This window comes from Symsagittifera roscoffensis, chromosome 1 (assembly GCF_963678635.1).
Source record: "Symsagittifera roscoffensis chromosome 1, txSymRosc1.1, whole genome shotgun sequence".
Classification (NCBI taxonomy): domain Eukaryota; kingdom Metazoa; phylum Xenacoelomorpha; order Acoela; family Convolutidae; genus Symsagittifera; species Symsagittifera roscoffensis.
Window position 1 is genome coordinate 57,428,129 of NC_087062.1, and position 26,313 is coordinate 57,454,441.

At 33.8% G+C, this 26,313-nt stretch overlaps 2 protein-coding genes across 4 annotated transcripts in view; both read left to right on the top strand.

The window, feature by feature from the left end:
* The window catches only part of LOC134846232 (zinc transporter ZIP9-like), a 374,849-nt gene that overhangs the window by 211,453 nt on the left and 137,083 nt on the right, over window positions 1-26,313 (top strand). The gene's annotated exons all lie outside the window — the stretch shown is intronic.
* On the top strand, window positions 2,223-18,174 carry LOC134856842 (glycine receptor subunit alpha-4-like). Of its 2 annotated transcripts, none has more exons than XM_063873132.1 (10): window positions 2,223-2,620; window positions 2,725-2,792; window positions 2,967-3,114; window positions 12,064-12,249; window positions 12,576-12,710; window positions 15,993-16,200; window positions 16,666-16,829; window positions 17,023-17,113; window positions 17,466-17,606; window positions 17,887-18,174. In XM_063873132.1, the coding sequence occupies exons 1-10, from the start codon at window positions 2,488-2,490 to the stop codon at window positions 18,110-18,112; spliced, it is 1,500 nt and encodes a 499-aa protein (XP_063729202.1). In that variant the 5' UTR covers window positions 2,223-2,487; the 3' UTR covers window positions 18,113-18,174. The 2 variants fall into 2 exon arrangements, with proteins under 2 accessions (XP_063729202.1, XP_063729203.1); XM_063873133.1 differs by having other exon boundaries at window positions 17,472-17,606.

Below are 26,313 nucleotides of genomic sequence, written 5' to 3' on the forward strand. Positions count from 1 at the left end.
ATACATGCATACATACATTCTTTCATACATACATACATACATACATACATACATACAAACATACATACAAAGATACATACATACATCCATACATACATACATCCAAACATACATACATACAATTTTACATGCATACATACATACATACATACAAAGATACATACATACTTATATTCACACATGCATACATACATCCATACATACATACATACATACATACATACATACATACATACATACATACATACATACATACATACATACATACATACATACATACATACATACAAACAAACAAAGATACAGAGATACGTACATACATCCATTCATCCATACATACATACATCCATACATACATACATACAAACTTACATGCATACATACTTACATACATGCATACTTACATCCATACATGCATACTTACATACATGCATACATTTATAAAAGAACATATAAGGGCATAGTTACATACCCAGGTGCTTACGTACATTCTTATATCCAAACATGAACACATGTCAAATTGTTCACACCTGATGTTTTTTCAGCGTACAAAACCTATTTGACGGTCAAAACACTCTTAAGGTATTTTTTTTAGTCGAAAAGTTTTCGCTCGTTCCAACTCAGTTAAAAGTTTTTCTCGGTCAAAACGCTTCTCGGTCAAAAATACTCCTCGTTCGAACTTGGTGGAACTGTTTCTACCCGGTAGAACTTGGTCGGAATATTGTTCTTCGGTCGAACATACTCAAAACCTAGACAAATTCAAAACCTCGGTCGAACATATTCAAAACCTAGACAGAGTCGGTCAAAACATACCCAGCCTCGAAACATAAATAGCAAACCTCCCACGGGTAGTGACAATTTTTCTTAAGAACAGGAAGGAAAGTGAGTTAACTTCCATGCGTTACGAGAAACCCAGGCATTACTTCTGCGCTACATCAGACGAGAATCAAGCAGTATCTGTAGAATAAAGTATTATAGAGAAGTCGTTAGCCTTATCACAAGTTATATCTGAAAGCTAGATGGCTCAGAGTGGTCTATTTTTGACTTTCGCAACAATTATGCAGTTCCAAAAACTGCTGGATTAATACCAGAGCAGTTTAAGTTTACTCTCTCTGATGTCAATCTGTAACATTTTGAAAATTAAACAAAAAAAACTTTTGAAAAAAAAACAGAACAATTATGCGAAGAAAAAAGTTTTTTTTCCGCAAGCTCATTGAATTTGGAAAACTCATTGTTGAGAAACCTTCATTTTTGAGAAAAAACTTGGAGGAGAGGCTGAAGTGGGAAAACTCAGCTAAGTTTGTCGCCTAATAAGCCTGCCCGACAAAAACGAGAAAGAACGACAAAGTGTTTTTTTTATTTCCCTTTTTGATTCGAGTCGTGGGCATCAATTGAAAAATAATGTTTCGTTGTATATTTTGATCGCAAATAGAAAACAAGGATAGCCAGTTACTGAGCAAGTCGCACGGAATGTTCCTTTTATAGTCATTAAAAAACCAAGAACACTTTTTTAATAGTCTTTTTTCTGCGTGGTGTGATGAAGGGATCTGACGCAAAATTGTTATTTAGGCAGATTCGACACTCATAGTAAAATAGGCCAATTGGAGATTTTTTTTAGAAAAATGACAGGAAAAACAAAAAAAGAACAAAAAACTCAACATTTTTATTAATTCAAATTTTTGAACTGTTCTGAAGTTATTAGGCCTTAAATTAGGCATATTTATGCTGATGCAAGCCTGCTCGCTCGCTTAATTTGCTCGAAATAAAACGAAAAAAAAAACTTTTATACCGTTTTTTCTCGGCACTGGTTTTTTTGAAAAAAACAAAAAAGAAAAAAACTAAAACACCGGGGTACTATGTTCCTCCCCATTTTTTAAATGGTCGCAACAAAAGCTGTACAAAAATTGAGAATCACAAGATCAAATATCAAATCGTTTCTTTGCATCCGGTGAAACCATCAAAAAGATCTAAATGACACTTACATTGAGCGGATCTCATCTTAGAGATGTCTAAATTAGTTTAAATAATTCAACATCTAAAATATACACAGATCATTGTGTTTACATCTGTAACTAATGCACCAAAGTAATTTATTAATAGCAATGACCATTCTTTATTTGCTACAGATTTGAAGGTTTAAAAAAATTTAGTACAGCTGCCAGGAATTTTTACAAAGTAAATAAAACTTTAATCATTTTTGATGTTCACAAAATAATTCAGAAAAGACTTGAAAGCACTTCAGGTCATAACGCAATGAGCTCATACTAATGACTTGATGGCAAATTAAACAATTCGATGGGCGTAAAAACAAGAAATTTATTGGTACAGTTGCGCGTTTTTCAACTTAAAATTTGATTGAATATTCTTCTCTCAGTTTTTTTATTCTGGCAAAAGAAGTAACCTCAACCATCCGAACACTTTTATGATATCCGGAAATTTTCTAAATTCTGTTTCATAAAAAAAGCCTTTAAATAAATATTTTCCACCATGGTTTCCAAATTTACATATACTTTTGAGCTATTAATTTTGAGACTGATCATTTCCATTTCCGAAGTGGCTTTGCGACTCTGTAGTTTTTGTGGACAGCTACGACAGAATATCAGACCGAGTGCTTCCGAAGGTAAATTTGAATTATCGTGAACATTTATGTTTTATTGAAATAATTTTCTGCGGTGCCATGATGTTGAAAGCAGTGTTGATCTTAGGACTTTTTTCAATTTCTAGGTTTGCAGGATAATGTCAACTTTGACTGCTTTGTTCACAAAATGGGACCAGTTGTGGAAAAAGACATGGTGAATATCAGAGTTTCTTACAAAGTTTATTCATCCAAATGTTGAAACTAAATGAATGGCGCAAAAAAACTGGATATAAATTTCCAGATCCAAAATATTGGCTATACAATTCCTAGGGTTCAAACGAGCCAAAGAAATTGATTAATTTTGTTGAAACAGCCATTTTGGTTTCAGCGAATGTCAGTTGATATCTACTTCCGCCAGTACTGGAGAGACCACAGACTAGTTGACCTCTACACACAAGTGGCAACTAGCCCCAACATCTCCCAAGGATCCCCAATTCCACTGGGAAGGGACTACAATGACCTCATTTGGTTCCCAGGTACGCGCTAGTTATGTCATGTGGCTCTAAACTATAGAATCCCTTCACTGGTGTTATCTTTGGAAAATAATCAACTATGTGATATTTTTGCGTCTTCACAAAAGCTTTCAGAAATCGATATTAATGAATTTCATTGTCGATTAATGTGTTTACAAAGATAAGTTGACTGAAACCCTTTATGATCGATTATAATCGATTACATTAGATTGCAATGGATTATTTCTTAATAAAGTAGGCATGAAAATTTCAAAAACATTTCAATTCAATCAAAACTTGAACTTGCATTCACTGTTCATACGTTCCATTCGTTGAAATGAGACGTACCTTTGGCTTGTGTTTTAAATTGTTATCTTTTTTCTTGTTTTTCAGATTTTTTTTAAAAAAAATTCATTACGAGGCCAAACTGTGCACTGGATAGGCGCACAGTTTTGTGTCTGTATGTTCCTGGATTCCAAAGACAAGCTTTTGAACATGCTCCAAAATGTAAGTGGATTCCACTTACAAGATTTTCGTGGATTCCGCGTACATATACTTGTACCGTAAATTTTGTCGGCACATTTGTTTTGTTGCGGATTCTACAACAAGTAAATATAGCTAGTTGTTCTGGATTCCGCAAATGTAAGTGGATTCCGCAAATTGTAAGTGGAATCCGCAAACGTAAGTGGAATCCGCAAAATTTATAAGCGGAATCCGCAAACTGTAAGCGAATCCAGAAATTTGTGTATTTCTGAACTTGCATATTCACTTGCGGAAATTAAAAGCAAGGAAATAACCATTGTCAGCGGAATCCACGAACAATTCTTAAAACATTGCTTAACTAAATTGATGGATATCACACTTTAGTATTTCCAAGCAGTTTTTGGGATCATAGTTTTGGAAACACAACACCGAATAAATTCATCGGGTTAATACGGTGATTGGCTTAATTCATTATTGGGTTGACATATCGCCGAGTTAGGTGAGTATTCGGGATTCAGTAATTAAGATTCAGTATTTGGGATTTTAAATTTGAGATTCAGTATTTGCAAGCGTGAATTCAAATAATTTTGTTCACAGTGAGTAAATGATCTTTTTAACTAATTTGAGTAAATTCGTATTGAATAGAAACTACCAAAATTTGAATTAAAGCGGAATTAAATTTTGAGCTCAAAAACACGAATATATAGTCCTGAAAATAATGCCTTATCAAACTACGTTCTGGTTTCGCATTTTGAAAGTATTTCAAAATGGCTAAATTAATAGTTTTTATTTTAATTGAATGGCTTGAAATGAACTGATGAATAAGTTTACAGGAATTGATATTGATGACAGGAATTGAGATCGAAGTTAACCTTCGTAGGAAGTGAGATTGAAGCTGGGTATGATTGCCAGAAATGAGATGAGAGCAAAGTTGCGTATAATTGTCAGGAATTGAGATCGAAGTTGCGTATGTTTGTCAGGAATTGAGATCGAAGTTGGGTATATTCAACAGGATTTGAGATCAAAGTTGGGTGTTTGACAGGAATTGAGATCGAACGTTTGGAATTCCTACTGGTAGCTGATCAACGTAGAATTTAAAAGCTATAGTTGTAAACGCTACTACGGGCAGTACAACAGTGCGGAAAAAAATTTTGTTGAACAGTGCCGAAAAGAAAAACTTCGCTCAACAGTGCCAAAAATATGAACGAATTTCAACATATTAAGTGCGGCAATCAAAAATTAAACGGCGAACGTTTACAATCTTAAGTGGCACTTAAAGATTTTGGGTGAAAAAACTTGCAATTTAAATGTTTTGGAGCCAAAATAAGTGTTTAATTTGCAGTTGCAGACATTTTGGCGCCGAAATTGAATTGATTTTCTTTGATAATTAGCGTCAATAATTTCTCACTCTTTAGAAAATGCGTTTTAATTTTTCTGAAATTTTCCCGCTTTTTTTGGCACTGTTGTACTTTGGAACTGTTGAACGCCCCCGCTACTACGCTACTACGTTTACATATATGTAAACGGAATCCGCAAACAAAAAGCTGATTCCACCTACAACTTGCGGATTCCACTTAAAACTTGCGGATTCTGCTTACAGTTTGCGGATTCCGCTTACAGTTGCGGATTCCACAACAGCTCAATTCAATTATACACAACTCTCATTATTTGTTTGTGAACTCAGTTGTTCGGAATTCCGCGGATACGGTTGCGGATTCCGCAAATTCGCCTAATTTTAGAGCGATTTGAACGGTAGTGTTTTAGGTATTTGTTTGTGGAATCCAAAACAGCAAAGACGATCAATGAAATGTAGCAACGTTATGGATTCCCCAACAAATCTGGTTGGGGCCTGTTGCGGAATCCGCTTACAATGCACAGAATGCACAGTGTGGCCTCGTAATACTTGAATAATTTTTTATAATCAATTTTTTTGTTCCGACTTTCTAAGAAAGCGAGGAGCATATATGCCTGTGGTGTTTTTATCTAATATTCAGACCAGGGGCGGATTTAGGGGGTGAGCGGGGGGGGGGGGGGGACGCTTCCTCTTCTCAGGGATTCGACCGACCCTAAAGTTTTATTCTAATTTTTTTACTAAGGCGCCAATATATACAAACTTTGAATTTTTTCGTCAACATTTTTCAAAAAAGCCCAAAAACGGCTTTTTTGACCTGTTTTTTCAAAACATTTTCCTGCGGCGCAGAAGTCTTATTTAAATTTTAGCGCCACAACAGCGTCTTTTTAGTGCTTTAGGAGAGGTCGGAAAATCAATTTGGTCGACCTAAAAAAAGGTAAAATTTTTTCAAAATCCGCCCCCCGTGAGAAATCCCAGATCCGCCCCTGATTCAGACCAATTTTAATTTTAAGAAGAAAATTTGGGGATCGTGTGTTTCGACACTTCGACACTGGATTTTTGGGTTGCAAAACCAGTGTGCTTGCCTAAATGCGGTTGGACTAGTTGCACTATTAATACTTTAAGACGCGAACTTTTTACGCGTGGTGAATTATCCTGCACTCATAATCTTTCCAAACTGAATTGAAGCAAGCTAATTGCCATCGAGTATGTTCAATCTTCAAAAATCCAGTATTATCTATTATGATCCGTTTTTAGTTTCAATTGAATCGTTAGTTTGTTTTTTCAAAAAATCCGTGAAAAAAAAATTACTGCAAATGTGAAATGTTTACTCTACTTTTTACCGCATTCTGCAAAGATTCCAAAGCAATATGTCAGTCTTCGTGTACAACCCCATCCTCGCCTTCCCCTCCTCACTTTTACCCCTTTACCCTGTTGCTTGCCAAACCTACGATTTTACCTCCCTTCTCCAGGTGGGGTGAGGTGGTTAACGAGGGGTAAAAGGGGTAAATTAAGGGGAGGCCTAAAAGAGAGAGGGGTTGGGGTTGGCCTAAAAGGGGGGCTAAACATAGAAGGGAGAGGCAAGGAGGGAAAGACGGACTTAAACTGGGAAAAGGAGATGTAAAAAGACCAGCAAAATTGAGAACCTAACAAAGTGTAGAAAAATAATTATTCAGGAAAACTTTGAAAACAAGATTTTTGCAAATGTTTTTGCAAACAAACTGCAAACATTTTTATTAATATTCCAATTAAGCGTGTGTTAAACCAAAAGCCATTTGCAATTTGTGGAAACACTTCACACTGTTTGAAAATCGCACACAAATTTTGGAGTGTTTTTTTTTAATTCACTATAATCGATTTTAATCAATTACTATGGATTTTAGTGATTTGAAAAAAAAAATAATCCATTTGTAATCGATTACAATCGAATTTTTTTGCCAAGACTGACAATGAAAAATTATAAACATCAATTAATTATCCAGGAAAATCCAATGCGTGTGGTCAAACAAATTCGGTTTAAATGTCAGCACTTGACATTGGCAGTCCAAAATTAGTTCTTTTCTTCTTGAACTTGAATTCATTTAAAAGGTGCAGTGAAAAGTTATATAATTTATGGGAGGGGTTGTTGAAGATTATTTCAACTCAACGAGCAATGACCCTGGGTAATGCTAAGAGAGCAATTGTGAACTTACTAATTAATGAAAATTGAAAAAAGTTGCATATTATTACGTAGGTACAACCTTGAAAAACGTTTGAAAAAAATTGAGAAATGGTTATCACTCAGTTCTAACAAGTTTTAGGGCATAAACTATTTTTGATCAGAAAATTATAAGCTAAAAGTAGCTGATGTTCAGTTGATTTCCATTTTTGAAAGGTTCTACAGTATTCAGAAGGTATTATGTATTTTGCAGTATTTCTTGTTTGTCGTCTGCTGTGAAATTGTTCTAGATTAGGAAACTTATGTTGAGAGCGGCCACGAAGCTCATAAAAAAATCCTTTTTACACAATTCAGACAGAAAAATAACGAAAAACAGTGAAAAACTCGTGGTTCTCCATAATCTCGACGAGGGACTCAGAAGGTCGTTCAAAAACATTGATTTGTTTCTGAACATTCAAAATTTCATTTAAATAAGTTTTATACGTACTTTCGTTCAATAAAAATCCATAATTTATTTTTGACTGGCAAAATGCATTATAAAAAATCAGTAGTTGTTTTTTTGAGAAGTATTTTCTGGATTTATGAACAACCCCACAGAACTGCGGAAGTTTTTGGTTATTTTTTCAACATGACATTTTTAGCCCAACTTTTTGTCTTTTTCAGTTCCTAAATATTTGGAACGATCAACATTTTTCAGCACTTGCCCTGAAGGATGCAAGCTTGATGCTGAGGTCTTACCAAAATTTACAAATAAACATTTATCGGAACTTACTGTCAGACTGTTTTGCCTCATCCAATTAGATGTCTTATGAATTTAGCGGCAAAAACACAATTTTCACATTTTCCAAAATGAAAAATTGCAGTGTCATCAGCAAATAGTACTACAGTGCTTTTCTTACAATTTTGTGGTAAATCATTAATATATAAGAGAAAAAGTAGGGGCCCGAGCACTGAGCCTTGTGGTACACCATGCTCAGTTTTCAGTGGTTGTGATGATGTTTCATTCATTTGTACAAATCGTTCCCGATTTGAAAAAGATGACTTTAGAAAGTCGAAAAACGTTCCTCTGAAACCATAATGTTTGAGTTTTTCCAGCAGGCGCTCATGATTGACTGTGTCAAAATTTTTTTTAAAATCCATAAAACAAGCTAAGCTATAGTCTTTGTTTTCAATCGTAGAGCGCATGAATTCTGTAAATTTTTAGAGCATCCACACATGATTTTTTCGGCTGAACTCCAAACTGCTTTTGGTTAATTATCTTTTGTTTTTTGATATATGAAAGCATTCTTTTGTAATTAGTTTTTTCAAAAACTTTTGCTCTTGAGCTCAAGAGACTAATCGGTCTATAATTCCCACGATCCGATTTTGCCCCTGACTTATATAACGAAATGATTTGGATTTGGATCTTCGAGGGAAACAGTCGAACAATGTGAACAGGAAAAAGTGATGGGGAATAAAAGAAAAAATAGTCCCAAATTGTATTTTTCATCAAATCTTTATTGAAAATTAATCGATAACAGTTACAGGTCGGTCGGAACATTCAGAGTTTTGCCCTCACATCTGAGCACTGTTGCTAGTCTTAATACTGACTTCTATTTACTCTGCACACATATTTATACTTTGTTAGTTTTAACTGACTTTTATTTGTCCCCCTTCCTCCCCCCCCCCACGCACACACATTTACCCCACCCCTTTAAGTAAACCCTCCCATATACTCAAACATTCATCCCATAGTTATCCTTCCTCCCACATTGAAGTTGGGAGAAGAAAGAAGTTTTTTAAAGCGGGTTGTGTATGGTGATGTAAGTAGGTGTGCGCGTGTGTGGGGATACATAAAAGGGGATTGTCAAAGTGTGCGGCTGAGTAAAAAAGGAAAATGTGGATGTTATATATGGGTAATTGTTCCGATTTTCGATACGAAAGTAACGGAATATTTGTGCTCAGGGTGGGTTTTTTTTTCTTCAGACAAATTTCGACTTTTTAACTAGCCATTTTAGACAGATTTTTTTTATAACATTCAAAAGGTATTGTTGTCCTGAGCTTAAATTTGAAAAGATATTTCACCTAAGATCTTTTTTTCGTAACGTTATGGGGGTTTAAAGATTGCCATTTTGGCCAATTTGGGACAATTAACGCGCGATATATTTCGCGCTATTAACGCGTAAGCGGAGATTTAATATCCGGCCTAGAAATCGTTCCAAATTGGTTGAAAGAAGCTTGTTTGCCATATTGATTTGTTACTAGAAGCAAAATTTATTGCTTTCTACTTTATATGGCGCGTGGGGGCATGATTTTTACAAAAAATCTCAAAATTTTTTACAAATTTTTTTTCGTTTTTTTTTACATTTAATTTTTTCTTGATATCACTGCTTCATATACCTTAAAAAGCAGTCGGAACATTCAGGGCTTCGCCCTGAAACGAGCAGTCTTGTTGGGGTTACATCTTGAAAGGTAATCGTGTTGCTCAAGTTTTTAATGAATGTTTCAAGTATTGCAACTCAAATAGGCCGCAAATGAGGCAAAATTTATTCGGCACCGGAGTTTCAAGTGAACTAATCGATTATAATGAGTTACAGCGCCAAACCAAATCCATTATAATTTATTATAACAAATCTTAACACTAAATTCAATGTAATTCATTTTAAAAAAACATTTCGAATTGAGTATAGCTTGTTTTGAATCTATTACAATGAATTCTTATTGATTACAATCTGAATCGATTTTTTTTGCTAAAATTTTGGCAAAACTTGAAACATTTTTCTGCATTACTCACGGCCTACTCGGTTTATAAACCTAATTACTTTTATACATTTTTTGAAATCTTTTTCCAAGACAGGTGAGTCATCTTCAAAGACAATAAAAATTTCAAAATATAACAATAATTTGTGATTTAAAAAACTTTTAATCACAATTTAAAAATATTCGAAGACTTCCAAATTTTTCATATGTCACGAAACTTTGTGATTCTGCTAGAAACTTTGACTTGAAATTTCCAATTTGGTCTCATAAAAAACTATCCCAGTGCAGATATCTTGTTGATTTCTTCAAAAGTTGGTACATTGATAAAAATATGATTGGATGAAACTTTGTCAGTAAACTGCTCAAGAAATAGTACATTATTGTCAATAAATGTTGGCGCTATGTTCAATTTTGAATGCAAAACCACGACGCGCGCTGTTGGTGTGAAGACACGGTACTTGCCTAATTTATTCATATGAACATCACTCAGTGTTATTGTTCCGACTTTCGATTCGAAACTAACGGAATATTTGTGCTCGGGGTGGTTTTTTTCTTCAGACAAATTTCGACTTTTTAACTAGACATTTTAGACGGAATTTTTTTTATATCATTCAAAAGGTATTGTTGTCCTGAGCTTAAATTTGAAAAGATATTTTACCTGTGATCTTTTTCGTAAAGTTACGGCGGTTTAAAGATTGGCATTTTGGCCAATTTGGGACAATTAACGCGCGATATCTTTCGCGCTATTAACGCACTATTAACGCTTTTGTTCTTTATATGGCGTGTGCGGGGTGGTTTTCGTAAAAGAAATTTCAAATTTTAGAAAAAAAAAATTTTCATTTTATTTTGTTACATTCAATTTTTTTAAGTTATTACTGCTCCATAAACCTTAAAAGGCAGTCGGAACATTCGGGGCTTCGCCCTGATACGAGCAATCTTGTTTTTCTATCGGCTGCTTTTGCTTGCACTCAACTTTTTTGTTGGAACACGGTGTTATGGAGCTTAAACAAACTTCCCCCAAGACCCGAAAAAGACCCGATAACTTATCGAGTAGAAAAATTTCAGATCATTTATCTGTCTGTCCCATTGCGTAAAGTCCAGCGATTTACTTCTAATTACAAACAAAGGAGCGCTGGGAGGTCAAAACATCCTCGCAGGCACCCAAAGACATCTACAAACTCCAGAAGGACATTGAAACGTTTGGCTTTTTTATGACCAAAACTCATTTCGACCAAGTTAAAACTGAGCTGGGCAGATGGCCGTTTGTAATCAACATCAAGTGTTCGCAGAATATTGACATAGTATGGACTTTTTGGGCATCATGCAGCTAAAAAAAACCCTTCCTACGAGAAAGCACAAATTGGACAAATTGGGCAGAATTGAATTTTTCGATGCCGTATTTACAGATGAATCAAGGTTTCAGCTTTGCTCTGGCCCTGCTCAGTTAATCCGAAAGCCAAAAGGTGTCTGTCAACGCTACGAACCCAAAAATTTTCTTCAATTTTCTTCGGTGATGCAAAAGAGCACATGGTGTATGGCGCAATTTGGTCTCTGAGCTGAACGTTTGGTCAGAGACGATGAGACAAGGATTTTGGAAGCAGAGTGTAATGCCGCTTTTGGAAGAAGACAAACTTCTTCAGCAAGATAAAGCCCATGTCATGTTTCGGTGGAAGTAAGGTTTTTTTGGAGAACATAGTGTCGCTCTCTTACCACAGTGGCCACCACAATCACCAAACCTGAATATTCTAGAAAAAAAGGTGGGGCCACTTCAAAAAACGAATACAATGCCAACAAATCTTTATTTTGGGCGAACTATGGCTGAAAACCAAAGCAGCATTTTATAGCATTTCAGACGGTTTTATTTCGGTCTTCTGCAAATCACTGCCACAGCGCATCACTGCAGTTCTCGAAGTAAAGGGCTTTCCCAAAAGATAATAATACTTTTTTTATTTGTAACTCGCTTATAATTTTTCGAAATTCATTCTATGTTTCTCAAAAACACGTTTTATTATCTTTTATAACACAAAAATATTTTTATTGCTCATATTTATAGACAAGAGTGTAGTTCATTAGAAAAAAGATAAGTTAAAACGCTTGTACAACGTTGTAGAAGCAATAAATGTCTGTTAGGTGTTTATTAGCTCATATGAACATAATCACGATGTTTTCTTTATTAACAGTTCAGTATGTTCTGATATTTAAAACTATGATACAACTGTCAAGTGTCTGCATTGATTTTTAGATATCTACTGGGTAGATGCCCTGGATGTGTCCAAGCCAGGAATTCTGTCTAGAAGCCAGACCCTAGAACTGGAAGAAGATAGCAATATTTTCTTCTCCAACAGACTGCTGGTCACATTCAGGTGTGAAATGGACCTCAAGTACTTCCCCTTTGACATTCAACAGTGCCAACTATGCTTTGAAAGCTGTGAGTGAATTATGGGGTAAAAGTTACCATTATCATAGACGTTTGATGGAACAACAATTTAACGGCAACCATTATTTTTGGACAAGCAGACCAACGCTAGGTTTTTTCTTAAGGTGCATTTGCACTTATAAATGATAACGCAACTTTTCGGTAGAAACTTTTGAAAAAGGGCACAAAACGGCGTTTTAGATCTGTTCCTCCAGTTTGAAACTTTTTGGCGAAAAACAATCTCTTTCATTGTTTTACGAAAACTCAAAAAATCACTCGATACATTTTGAAAATCACACCCTCATTTTATATCCGCTCCAATCAAAGTTATGGCCTAGATTTATACCATATGGGGCATCAGAACATGTCTTGGATCCATGACGTCATTTCTATGACCCCTGGACAGAAGATTGCCAACTTCTACATCCGAGAAAACCCGCGCACATATACCAAAGAGACCACGTACAATCTGGGTTAGTAGAGAGATATCATATAACAGATAATAAGATATCAGATAAAAACATAATTTGAACCCATTTTATAAGTCGCGTAGATAGGAACCATTTGTTTTTTTTTCAGTAGAATTTGAATTATAATGATTTTTTTTTGAAAAATCGCTTTTCTCTGCAAAAATATCGTAATTTTGCAGAAAAAAATTGTTTTTATATACAATTTTTACTTAGTAATTTGGCGAAAAATTTTTTTTGCAGCATTGAGCGCTTTTTTGGAATTTAATATGTTTAATAATGTCAATCATAATAGTAAAGATGATATTCTACTATAAATGCCAAATTATTGACATTACGTGTGTTCTTTACTGCTTTGTAAATTAATTAAAGGATTAACACCGCAATCTGAAAAAATCGACCTAGCCGCCGTCCTAACATAACACTGATATCTGATTCGCGTTACAACTTTAAAAATTCAAGTGAAAAAAATGAATTTGAAAACATGAAAGAAGTAAGAACTTGACACTGAAAAAAAAGTTCAAAAGTTGAAAACCTGAAAAACAAACTATTTTTGTCAATTGACCTTTTTATAAACAAATAGGCATTAGTGGCAGGGACGGATGTAAAATTTTCTCGAGGGGGAACAAGACGAATTTTCAAAAAATTTTCGAAAATTTTGACGACCTTTTTTTTAGATCGAGAAAATTGATTTTCCGAGCTCTCTTAAAGCACTAAAAAGACGCTGTTTCCGGAAAAATTTTCAGCGCCGCAGGCAAATTTGTGAAAAAACAGGTCAAAAAAGCCGTTTTTGGGCACTTTTTGGAAAATTTTGACAAAAAATCGCATTTTTTTTGGCGCGCACTCCCCCTCAAAGTTAGGATATATTGGCCCCAAAGGCGCCTTTAGAAAAGTTAAAGGGTCGGTCGGCCAAAAATGATTTCTTAAAAAGTACCAAAGGGGGTTTCCTTTGGGTCGGCAGGGGGTCAAATCCCTGAGGGAAGAGGCGTCCGCTCCCCCCTAAATCCGCCCCTGATTAGTGGTAAACAATTTTTTGTTATGACCGAACCTCTTAAAAGGTTTGTGTACGAATTATGTCGCAATGGGTTTTTTTTCGACGCATTTCGCTATTTCACAAAAAAACTTATAAAGATTATGTTTTTACAATTTTTTCAAGACTTCCAAACTATGATTCGAATTTCTAAAAAAAATTTAACAATGAACTAGAGACAAACTGGTCTGAATTGTTTTTTTTTTATTTTTTTCAAACTTAAAAGCTTATTCTGAATTTCTAATCTAATTCTTCTAGTAGGTTTCCAGTTTCTTAGCCAAAACTAAATATTTTTTTTTGGTTCATTGGCCAATTCGGTTGCATTTAAAAATTAAATAATAATTTAATTTGAAAAAAAAAGTTGTTTTTCAAAATTATGGTTGTAAAGTTTGTAATAAAATGAACGTGGTCGCGTTTTTCTGTCATACTGACACAGCAACTGATTTTTCTTATTATTTTTAAAGTTTTGACTACACTCGCAGAAGTAGTTGTAAAAATTTTGCCGAAAATGCCCACAGGTACCTCAAATAAACCAAAAATTGCAAAGTGATATGTGATACTAAAATATTAAATGATTTGTAAAAATGTCTCAATTTCAACAAAAACCACTGTCGACCCAAAGGGTCCCCCTTCGTACTATTTTGAGATATCCACTTTCGGATTACTGACCTTCAAATTTTTCTAAGGGTGACTTTGGCGCCAATATATACTAACTTTGAGGGGGGAGCGCGCGCCAAAAAAACGCGATTTTTTGGTTAACATTTTCCATAAACTGCCCAAAAACGCCTTTCCCCCTTTTTTTGAAAAATTGCCTCCGGCGCAGAAAATTTGGTCAGTATAGGGTCTTTAGACTGATTTGCGAGAGCTCAGAAAATCAATTTGATCGACCAAAAAAAAAACAGTCGTGAAAAGTAACAAATTTTTTTTTGAAATAACGCCCCCCCCCCCCTTCTAGGAATTCCTAAATCCGCGCCTGCTCACCACTATATATTCTTCAGTCTGTTTTCAGCAAAATTTTTTAGAAATAATTTTCGATGTTTTAAATGGCTAATTTTTTTTGCAGACAGGTTCAGTTATATTTAAAATATTCTTGTCTAATTATGAGTTTAAATTCAATCCACTCTTGCTGTCCATGAACTTCGGTCAAAACTTAAAGCCAGAGTTGAAGCAGAGTTTTTCATCACTTGCTACAGTGCTGATATAAATTAACCGGACAAAACGCGTTAAGCTTGAAATTTAAAACCCGTTTTTCTCAAATTGGGTTGAGTTTAGGTGAAAACTTATGAAGACAAAACTTGCTTAAAATTTTAGCAGATTTAATATGGTGTAATTTGTTTTTTGAAATTCGGGCCCAAAATTTTACCCCAAAAAAAGGTCATTTTAGCTTTTCCTAGTTAATCAAAAATTACGCCAAAAATACCCAGTCGATCACAGACATAATTATATTAAAGTGAGCCCCTTACGTACCCCAACAAACTTTAAGAAGGGTATTTTCTCCAAAAAAAATTACAAATTGTTTCAAAATTGTTTTTAAATAAAAAGTTGGTATTTTATATAGTAAAAACGACCTTTTTTGTCTATCAAACAAAAATAAAATAACTTATACAACATTTTGGAGATTGATTATACCCTTCTTAAAGTTTGTTGGGCTACGTAAGGGGCTCACTTTGATATAATTATGTCTGTGATCGACTGGGTAGTTTTGGCGTAATTTTTGATTAACTAAGAAAAGCCAAAATGACCCATTTTTGGGGTAAAATTTCGGACCCGAATTTCGCAAAACAAGTTACACCATATTCGTTCTGCTAAAATTTTAAGCAAGTTTTGTCTTCATAAGTTTTCACCTAAACTCAACCCAATTTGAGAAAAACGGGTTTTAAATTTCAAGTTTAACACGTTTTGTCCGGTTAATTTAAATCAGCACTGTATTCACTCCAAAAACTGCATGTCAAGTTAGACGACAGAAAATGATATGAACATCGCTCAGTCGAAGCAATTTTGAAAAAGGCAATAACATATCTACCAAAATGTCAATGAACTTTTCTGAGAACAACATGCCTTATAAGACAATTGAACTTTAAAACTGCATCCAAAAAAAGCTTAAACAGTGGTAACAACAGCGACAATTCTAGAGCAGACAACCGTTGAAACAAAAAAAAATTCACAAGAGGAAACTAAGCCGATATAAATCAAATTTCGAATAGAACGGGCATTAAAAAGGAGCCATGCTGAAAATAATTGCTTGTTGACCCGACAAGGCACTGTGTGGAAACAACTGTGCATGGAGGTGCACTTGCACCGCAAACTGGCCATCTACATCATCACCATGTTCATGCCCAGTATATCCCTGGTACTGCTGTCATGGGTGGGCTTCTGGGTAGACAAAAAGGCCATACCCGCCCGATCAGGGCTGTCCATTACCACCATACTAGCTACCATAACACTTATCAACGGAACAGGCAACAGGTGAGTAGAAGAATTTTTGAATACGAGCAGGATTGCTGACGCGATATCAGATTTATTCAATCACATTTTGTAGGTCGTTGCATGCTCAACAACATGCGCGGATCTACAATTGAGAGGAGGGGTTTCAGAAAATTTTTAAAAAATAAGTCGAAATTTTTTGTCACAAAATTAAATTTCCGAACACTCAAAAAAATTCGTTTCACTTTTTGAAAATTTTCGTTCGAAAAAACATAAGGGTCGGTCGTTCAAAAATGGAGTCGTAAATAGTACCAAATCTAGACCTTTTGGCGGTGAGGACGGGAATAGAATATCGCAAAAAGAGTTGAACTGCAATAACACTGGAAAAATCGCGCAATAGGTCATTGCTTAGAAAATGTGGAAAAAGGCGACTCTTCATCAGTGAGTCCTGTCAAATTTAGTATTCGTATCAAACTTTGTTGTCAAACTGTTTTGTTTTTATTTCAGATTCCCAGGAGTGGCAGATCTGAAGATGGGTGACCTCTACCTTATCATCAACTTCTTCTATGTCTTCGCCACCCTGGTGGAGTTCGCACTCGTCTCCTACCAACCCCCGCCTCGCAAAAAGTGGAAAAGGGCACGGAAGAACAGATTCATGCACCGAATGAAGGGCCAGTTTTCCAACAATTAGATACTTTTGTATTCTATCTAGGAGACCTTCAATTAAATCGTTTCAAAATTTTCATCAATCAAAACAGGGCAAATAAGAATATACTTAAGAAAAAATTAAGTATTTTAAAAATGTTTCAAAATAATTTTAAACGATACAGGGTCTTCCTCTATTATATTGTACTGTGCCTTTAGGCTTCGCTAAAATACCGAAGCTGGTGAAAGGGCCTACCAAAGTCGATGAGGGCACAAAGATTGTGACGCAAGAAATTGACATCGTTACCAGGTTAGAGTTTAGAAAATACTCAGCTGGCCGAAATGCTTCTGTAATTTGCTAGCTCTATTTTGTCCTCTATCATGTATACATACTGTGGATTGGGCTATGAGGTTTAATTTTATTGTTTTAATTTACTGGCTAATGATGGCGGCTACTGGAACTTCGGTCTTTAGAAAAAATAGATTCCTGAAAGAGAGATCGACTTGAAAATTGTATTTAATAAAAAAATCGCCCTTTCTTTTTCGTAGAAGCTGTCTTCATGAAAATTATTCTACCATTGGTACAATTTGGTATCAAGTCAGGGTATATGTTTATATCCTTTATCACTGGTTTTTACATAGTAGGAGCATGCATCATTTAGTTTCAGACCGAAGATGGCTCTTCTGTTCGGCGCACAATCGACACTTACGAACCAAAACTTGAAGGATGAAACCTGTGTTGAAAACGATGGGACCCAATTGACTCCAATGCAGAAAGAAGATCCATCACAAAAAACTGAAGCGTGAGTTGCAAATTTTCAGCCTTTCTTTAGATATGTAGAAGAAAAGCGTTCATTTTGGCCCAAAGTTTTCTCAAACGTCAGGCTTAAATGGGAAATTCAGCGTCGAACTCCATCACCACTCGACAAAAATTCTCAATCCGCATCTGCTACAGAGAGGTTCCTGTAAAAAGCTATAAAGTTTAAGCTTCATTATGAACATTTGTTCTTACTTTGTACTATTCTGTTTTTGGATTGATTTTTTCAGTAATGTTGTTCAAAGGCTCTGATGTAACTTTTTCAGTAATGTTGTTCAAAACATCCAGTCGCAGCGGGAAAATATATCATACGGCAAACATGTCGAGTTCTCCACTGATATGAAAGAAAACGAACTGGACAAAGTCACAAAGTTCGACTACTGGAGTTCGGGAAACGCCGACGAGATTTGCAAGTGGCTTTTCCCCTCTTCCTTCCTTATATGGAACTTAGTGTATTTCTTCATTGTCATGAAAGTTTCGGGACGATTGTGAACAATTAGATTTTGTGGAAATCATTAAAAAATTGAATATAGTATTATAAGTGCAATAATATAACAAATATATGAAGTATAAGCATACATTAAACTAGTTTTTTTTTAAAACAACTGCTCGTATACTGTTGTGAACCTCTAAATAATAGTGATTACTCTTTGTTCAGTTACGAATCCACCTTAACTATCACAAATGACAAAGAATCATCTTTTTGTTTTTCAGGGATTGGAAAAAAAAATTTTCGAAGACAAACTTCAACAAAGTTTAGCACGTACTGACTGGTCTATCATGTGACAACAAACATGTATTATGCAGGTTTTCCGCTTTTATTGATACATTCAAAGGTAATTCGGACAAATTTTCTCCTATATTAAGCAAAACAATTGGATTGAAGAACAATGAAAAAAGAAAACGTTTATAAACGAAACAATTGGAAAAACAATCGAACACACTAGAATGAAATAGTTTATAACAGATAAAAAAAACCTGGTTAAGATTTTTCAAAAACGCTGAGAAGGGTTATCACAAAACAGTTTATCAAAAAATGATAAGTAACAAAGAAAAATGAAACTTTTAAGTTCAAAGCTAAAAAAAATGTGATACCCACAATAAAATAGCTTCCTCACATTCTCATTCAGACGGTCAACTAACTAGTCAATATAAAAAGGCAAATGCGTTGAATTTTGAGCGTACGCAGAACTTAGCGAATACAGGCAAAAAAATTTCAGCGTCCAGGTTTAAATGTTTTTACAGTTAAAAGTTCAAATTTAGATCAATTTTACCAGAAAAACACATTTTCAGCCAATTGATAGCTTACAGAAATTAAAATTACTGATTCTATCAACGTAAAATTATGAACCATTAAACGTTCAAACAGGTAAACATCAGGTAAACACCTACAGTTCGTAATAAACAAATGCATCATATCTAATATTTTCCCGGAAGAGTTAGAAAAGCCTATTTTGCACCAATTTTTATTTAAAAACAAATGATAGAAAAGCAAAAAAAAATTGGCATTTTGAGTGAGGTCAAGTTTTGCTAAATTTTATGAAAAATTGTTTAATACATTTAAGTGAGTAAATAGACAAACATAAGCATCAAAAAGTATGCAATTTTAGTTTAAAAGAGAAAAGTCTTCCCTCGACGCTGTATTTTCGTTAGTGGAAATAATGGAACTTAATGATCGCACTGAAGATATGTCTTCAGGAGTTTTTTTTATCTTGCTAAAGCTTTTATTTCGAAACCTCACAATTTTTTTTACCAGAAACTTGAACAAATGGGTTTCTCAGTAAAAGCTGTAACACTTTTCGAATACGTTTGAAAAATTGCCAGAAAAGTTGACAATAAAATGGCAAATACAAATCCAGATGGGAAATTTTCAATCACGGAGTGCCACAAGGGACAGTTCGCAGACAAATAGATTTCATTCTCTTTTTTAATGATTTTCATTCATTTTTATATGACCAAATTGGAGCTATTCAATTTGCAGACGATATCAATCTAATAGTGAGCTAAAATCTCCAACATTTTTGCAAGAACACACTTAAAAAATAGTAGATGACGTCGATGCTTTCATGAAAAAGATACGTTTCTCTTTGAATTCAGAAAAAAAAACTGAACTTCTTTTATTCAGCTGTGAAATCATTATAGAATCAGTGTTTCACAATAATCACAAAAAAGCTTCAAAAGCATGCAGATAACCAGAAATTTTCCTGGAACAAAACTTAGGCTTCCCAGTACAACTTATCCAAAGACAAAAATCCATCTTGTCAGGGAGGTAGAACCCTTAAATGTTCGGATTAGATTATTCAAATCTTTAGTATCATCCAATATAACATATAACGCAGTTTTTATTTAAGAAATACAAAAGTCACAATTGAAAAGAGTAAGCTAGCAAAAACTCTGGGGACTCAAATTCTGTTATTTGGTAGGAAATTTGATAAAGCACGTGATTTGCAATAGAGCACGAAATTCACAATTGAACAGAATAAAATAGCAAATAAGATAGGGCACTTGGGAAATTTGATAGCACATGTGATTTTCTAACAAAAAAGCAAAACACTTACTGCAGAGCTATTAAAAACGAAAATAATTCTTCTCAAATTTTCCGATTGAAAAAAAAATTATAGATCAGGAAAAGTTTTTTTGTCATGAAACACTCAAGCTGCATAAAAACAACAAATTGCTGCAAAAAACACTGCAATATAGTCAAACATTCAAAAAAACCAGCCGCGAGAGATTGCGCTAACAGTGAAACTTTTTACCTAAAAATATCAGACTCGCCGCATCTCAGAAAAATTTCAGGAAAAAACAAAAGTATAGTTTCTACATTAGCACAAATCAGCTATCAATACCAATTGACCGATCACTCGGTGGATTCAGAAATTACTTCTACCAGCAAGCTAGTTTTTGAGGATTTAAATAACTGGTGCCACGTGCAGATTAATTTTAATAGTTGATTGCTTGCATTAGTAATTATTTCTAGACATGTTCCTTAACCAAGTGGTTATATGAACTATTCTGTTGAAATAAATGTTGCCACTGTCCCTAATTTACATCGAATATTTTTCGGGAAATGAAATTATTGAAAAACTATAAATTTTGGATAATATCAAAGATTAAGAGTGGAAAATGAGTCGTACGAAGTGAAAAAGATTGATTAGCTAGCCTCAATTCAGTTTGGATCAATTTTAATGTGGGGGATTGTTCGCCATGCACAAGTACTTCGCATTACGCTTTCAGGATTATGGATAAATTCTACAAAGCGCGCATGAATTAGTTCTGCAAATTGAATGCACTTTTAAACTCAATGCACTCCACTGTTACACCTATTTTCTATAAAAAACCACACAAAAATAAAATTTTCGTTTCGAATAACAATCCGAACTCTCCGTTTCTCTTAAGGTTCAGAACAAATTCCGGCCGTTCAGTTTATTACATCATAAAAAATCTCTGCCATCGGTAAATATTTTAGGATCTTCGAAAAAAGTTGCATTCAATCAAAATTACATAAGTTGAGATATTTGACTCATAGTATTCATGTTGGATGTTTAGGAACAAAATTGTAAGCTAATGATGCAAAGTGAACAATAGCACTTGCTGGTCCTCAATTTGCTGGTCAAGGAATCAAGTAAAAGTGTGAAGTACAGGGCAAAACAGAATAAGACAAAATGTCGCATGGGGCAGTTTAAGATAGGACAAGTTGGCATAGGTTCACTTTTCGTGGGGAAAATAGTCCTGACCTGACACTGAGAAAAACAAGAGAACTCCTGATGGAATTTGCCCTAACAATGGTAAAGTTATTAACGAATTCAGAACATAAGTATCACCCGGTAGCCTGGATTCGGAATAATCGAGCCTATACCGCGTTCAAAAATTTGGGGCGAAAATCACTGATAATTTTTTCAATTTTTAGAACAAAGCATCGATATGCTTGAGATGTTATAAAAATGGTGTTTTACACCTCAAAATTATGCCATTATCCCCTACTTTTCACCCCCATCTTTCAATCTATCATTCTTCGATGAAAAAAAAACTAAATTCATAATAACCAGACCGCATTTCAGTCCAATTAATTTGGTTGTTCAGTCCAGTTTGAGTATACAATTAAACAATTGCGTGTTTCATTTTTATTACGCTAATTAAGATCAGCTATTCTTCAATTTATTGATTTGTGCTTGACTTGAAATTTTATATTGTCCCGACTTTCGAAAGGGTGGGAATATATATGCTTGGGTTGTTTTTAGACCAATTTGCAAAATAAAATTTGCTGCTAGGGGAGATCGATCCCAAGATCTTGCGTTTCCGGCTCGGGAGCGCACTCCCTGTAATGCACTCCAATGTAACCCTACGGACGAAATGGAACGAGTCTACCTTAACTGCTCAATAATTATCACATGCCCCAAAAAATGCCCCAAATTGAATCAAAACAAGTTAATAAGTCGTATTAATTCCATGTGCCATTCCAATTTTGACAATTAAAATGTAATTTCATCATCCCAATTTCAGTACTTCACCTTACATAAAGTAACAGAGACAAGTTAAAGGGCAGTCAGAACATTAAGGGTTTTGCGTTCTTATTACTTAAAAAAACTCCTATTATCAGTTTTGAAACCAAGACAAAATTGCTTGTATTGGGACTGAGCCCTGAGTCTTCTGAATAGGTTTTAAATTTTATGGAGTAATTTAAAAGAAAAAAGTTGATAAAATTTTCAAATTTTTTTTTTTTAAAATTGATATATTTTGCATATAGTAAATATCTAATAGACCAAAGAGTTTGGTCTAATACATTGTTGCTATATGCAGAATATATCATTTTTTTTTGAAAATTTTATCAAAAGATTTTTTTTGGTCTATTAAATTTTATGGAGTAATTTAAAAGAAAAAAATTGATAAAATTTTCAAAATTTTTTTTTAAAATTGATATATTTTGCATATAGTAAATATCTAATAGACCAAAGAGTTTGGTCTAATACATAGTTGCTATATGCAGAATATATCATTTTTTTTGAAAATTTTATCAAGAGTTTTTTTTTGGTCTATTAAATTGATAAAATTTTCAAAATTGTTTTTTTAAAATTGATATTTTGCATATAGTAAATATCTAATAGACCAAAGAGTTTGGTCTAATACATAGTTGCTAAATGCAGAATATATCATTTTTTTTTGAAAATTTTATCAAGAGTTTTTTTGGTCTAGTAAAATATTGGTCTATTAAAAATTGGTCTATTAAAATATTTGGTCTATTAAATATTTGCCATATGCAAAGTTTATCAGATTTTTGTTTTTTTTTTAAATTCTTCAAAAAAAATTTTATGAATTATTTTCATTTAAATTTATCCATAAAAATTCAAAAACAGTCCGAAGAATTCGAAACAATTTTTCAATATGGATAAAATCTACGCCTAAGTTTTATTCGCACGAAATATATCGCTCATTAATTGTCCCAGATTGGCCAAATTTCCAACCTTTAAAACCCCATATTTTTACAAAAAAAGATCATATAAATTAACGAAAAAAGATGAAATATATTTTTAAATTTGAGCCCGGGACAACATTACTTTTCAAACGATATTCAAAATCTATGAAGCGCGCATAAATAAGTCCAGAGCAAGGCCAAACTGGCAGTTTTCAAACTCCCAAAATTTTGCAAAAAATGATCGGAGGTAGAAAATCTTCTTAAATTTGATTTCAAGGAGTCGATATCTTTAATAGAGCATAAAAATTGTTTGTTGAAAAGTAATATTTCGATCGCTGAAACTTGATTGAATTAAGTAGAAACCACACCAAGCATCAATATTCCGTTTTCTTTTTACATTTTGCTCAAAATCATTCTGGTTTAATGTTTGTACATTAAACATTTTTTTGCAAAGCATCTGTTTATATGTTGAGCATCTTCCAACTTTATATCATGTTCTAATAACAAAACAACTTAACATCGCTTAAAAAGCTGCCTCATATTAAATGCATCTAAAAATCAAACACAAACAACCGAGCTAAGGTAACTACGGATGGTAAAAGTGTAGATTTTTGAAACGAATGCGTTTGAGAAACTTCAACAAGAAACTTGACACTGCATTAGCCTTCAAGATCATAAAAAATTTGTCAAAATGGTTGTCCATAAAACTGCAACTACCACTGCTCTCCAAAATTTCACAGATATCATATCATCTCAACTAGCTTTGTCGTCTAAAAAACTGTCAACAACTTTGATATTCTATGTCAACCATTCCGTAAAATCGATCTGAGAAGAAGATAATAAGCATAGAAGTATTGTACGCTTTCGATAATGCTCTCTTTTTTGATATAAGAAAATCATCGTTTTAGTGCAACTCGGTGAAGGAGGTAGGCTTTTCAAACTATCAAGTGATTCTGCAGTTTTGAAATTGGTCTGAATGAAGCAACATTAATCGAAAATTGTTTTATATCTCTCCGGAAAAATTGCAACAAAAAGTTCATGAATTGTCCGAATTACTATAGTTATTAGAAACTTTCATGATTTAACTTACGGTTTTGTTCGTTCATTATAAAAGAGCTCTCAATGTTCTTTTTTTATAACCTCGAAAAATTGATTTGCAGAATTTTTGGTATTGCCACAAAGTAGAACGCCAAGATAAATAACTGGCCCGCATTTTCGTTATGAAATAACAAAAGCTGTCATTTTTTATTACAAGGTTTTGCTAAACATCCACGAAAAGACTTTTATGATTCTAAAATTAAGATTCTCATCAATGAAAAATCATAATTTTGATATGATAACACTATCTTGAGTCTCTAGCGGATTCTTTAAGGTAGCCCAACAGCTTTGGAAAAAAAATGCAACATATGCAAATATTTCCCATTTCGTGAAACGACCGGAACGAAAAATACAACAGAGAAAAAAGAAAAATTATTTCATTAATCATAACACTTTTATCAATTATTTGTGTACTGATAGCGAATATCTGAGACTCGGAAAGTTGAAAAACACATTCTTAGGACCGGCCACGTGTATGTTCGGTTAAAAAAATAATTTAAAAACTAAAAATTTTTAAATGATTAATTTTTTTTTTTGAAATTCATATCATCCTTTAACATTAAATTCTGAGAAACAGGAGCAGATTTACAAATTTCCGACAGTTAATTTTTCCAATTTTTGTAGAACAACTCCAACCCTATTCTGTACTTCTCAAACAATTGCGCTTTTTTCTAGCTAATTTATTTTGTATGAGAGCCAGGGGTGTCTTCAGATTGATTTGGGACAGTCAGCAAAAAATGGAAGTCGTCAATTGTATCGAAGGGGATCCTTTGGGTAGAGAGGGGTCAAATTCTTGATGGAGGCAAAATAGTAGTACCCTCACCCCTTAAATCCGTTCTAGCTGAGCTGAAAAACAGAATTCTGGCAAAGTGATCTTTGAATACCAAAAGCTTTATCAGCGACCAAGAATACTTATTCTCGCAGAAAAAAAGTGCAACGAATATGCTGATTAACACCAATCATAATTTTTCCGAGAGATTTTTTTCTGCAGCCAAGCTTCAAATCGTGCGGCGAAGCAACAAATAGTTTGACTGTAATTTAAGGGGCTCAAAGCAATTGTGCAAAATTTTTTTTCAGTCTTTTTTTGACTTTTTGACTGGCCATTTTCAATATGCAAAAAAATTTAATGTTATCTGAAAGACATTGATGTCCTGAGCCTAAATTTCAATATATGGGTGATATAATAAAAGGGTGATATAACAAAAAAAAAACATTTTTTTTTCATTAATTTTCCGATAAGTTATTTTTTCTATTCATTTGTAAATTATTTTGTCAAGTTTTCGACAAAAGTTTTTTATATTGGCTTTAAAGGGTTATCAAAACTTTCAGAGTTTTGAATTAATTTTAGCAAAAATCTCCTCGAAAAATTACAAAAATCACAAATCAAGTGAATGTTTCATTGCTCAAATTTTAGATCAAATAACTTACATCCAATAATTATGATGATTTATGAGACGCTTTAAATGAGTATCTACTCAGCAAATTGTATAAAATTTTAAAACCGCGCCACATTTTTTTTCTTTTTTTTTGCAAAAATCCATCACTTTGGAAAAAATACTTGCCTTCAATACATCTTTGTAATGTTCGGCCTAATGGCGGCAACATTTTCCGAATGATATATAAAAAAAGTTATTTTATAAACGTTAATTAAAATGTTGGACTCAAAAGCACATTTTACCCCAATTCAAAAAATCTCAAAGAATAACTTTGAGGCCAACATATTTTGATATAATTTACTAGGGAAATTATTCAAAAAAACTTAAAACTTTGGTTATCAGCAATAAAAAAAAAGCTCGTACGAAGGCCAAAACCCATAGATTCAAACTGTTCTATACAAGTCTGTCGAAACAAATAGAAAAAAAATTGGAACCTTGTCATCATCCATCATCATTGATTGAAACTTCTAGTCAAGTTGTATCGCTTGCTATATGGAAGGCATATATCAGAATTTTTTCACAGGTTCAAATTATGACAGAGTTGCAAAAACCAATAAGTTTCTGAAAATTTGAGAAAACGAACTAACTTTGCCTGCTTTTTACCAACTAGCAAAAAAAAATCAAGAACTAGTGCAATATTCATCAATTTTCAGGGAAATAATTTAAGAAGTCAAATAAAAAAAACGAAAATGATGAATTTTACCTGCGGGTAAAAATAATGTCACTCCACATCCTGCAGTTTGCAAGCT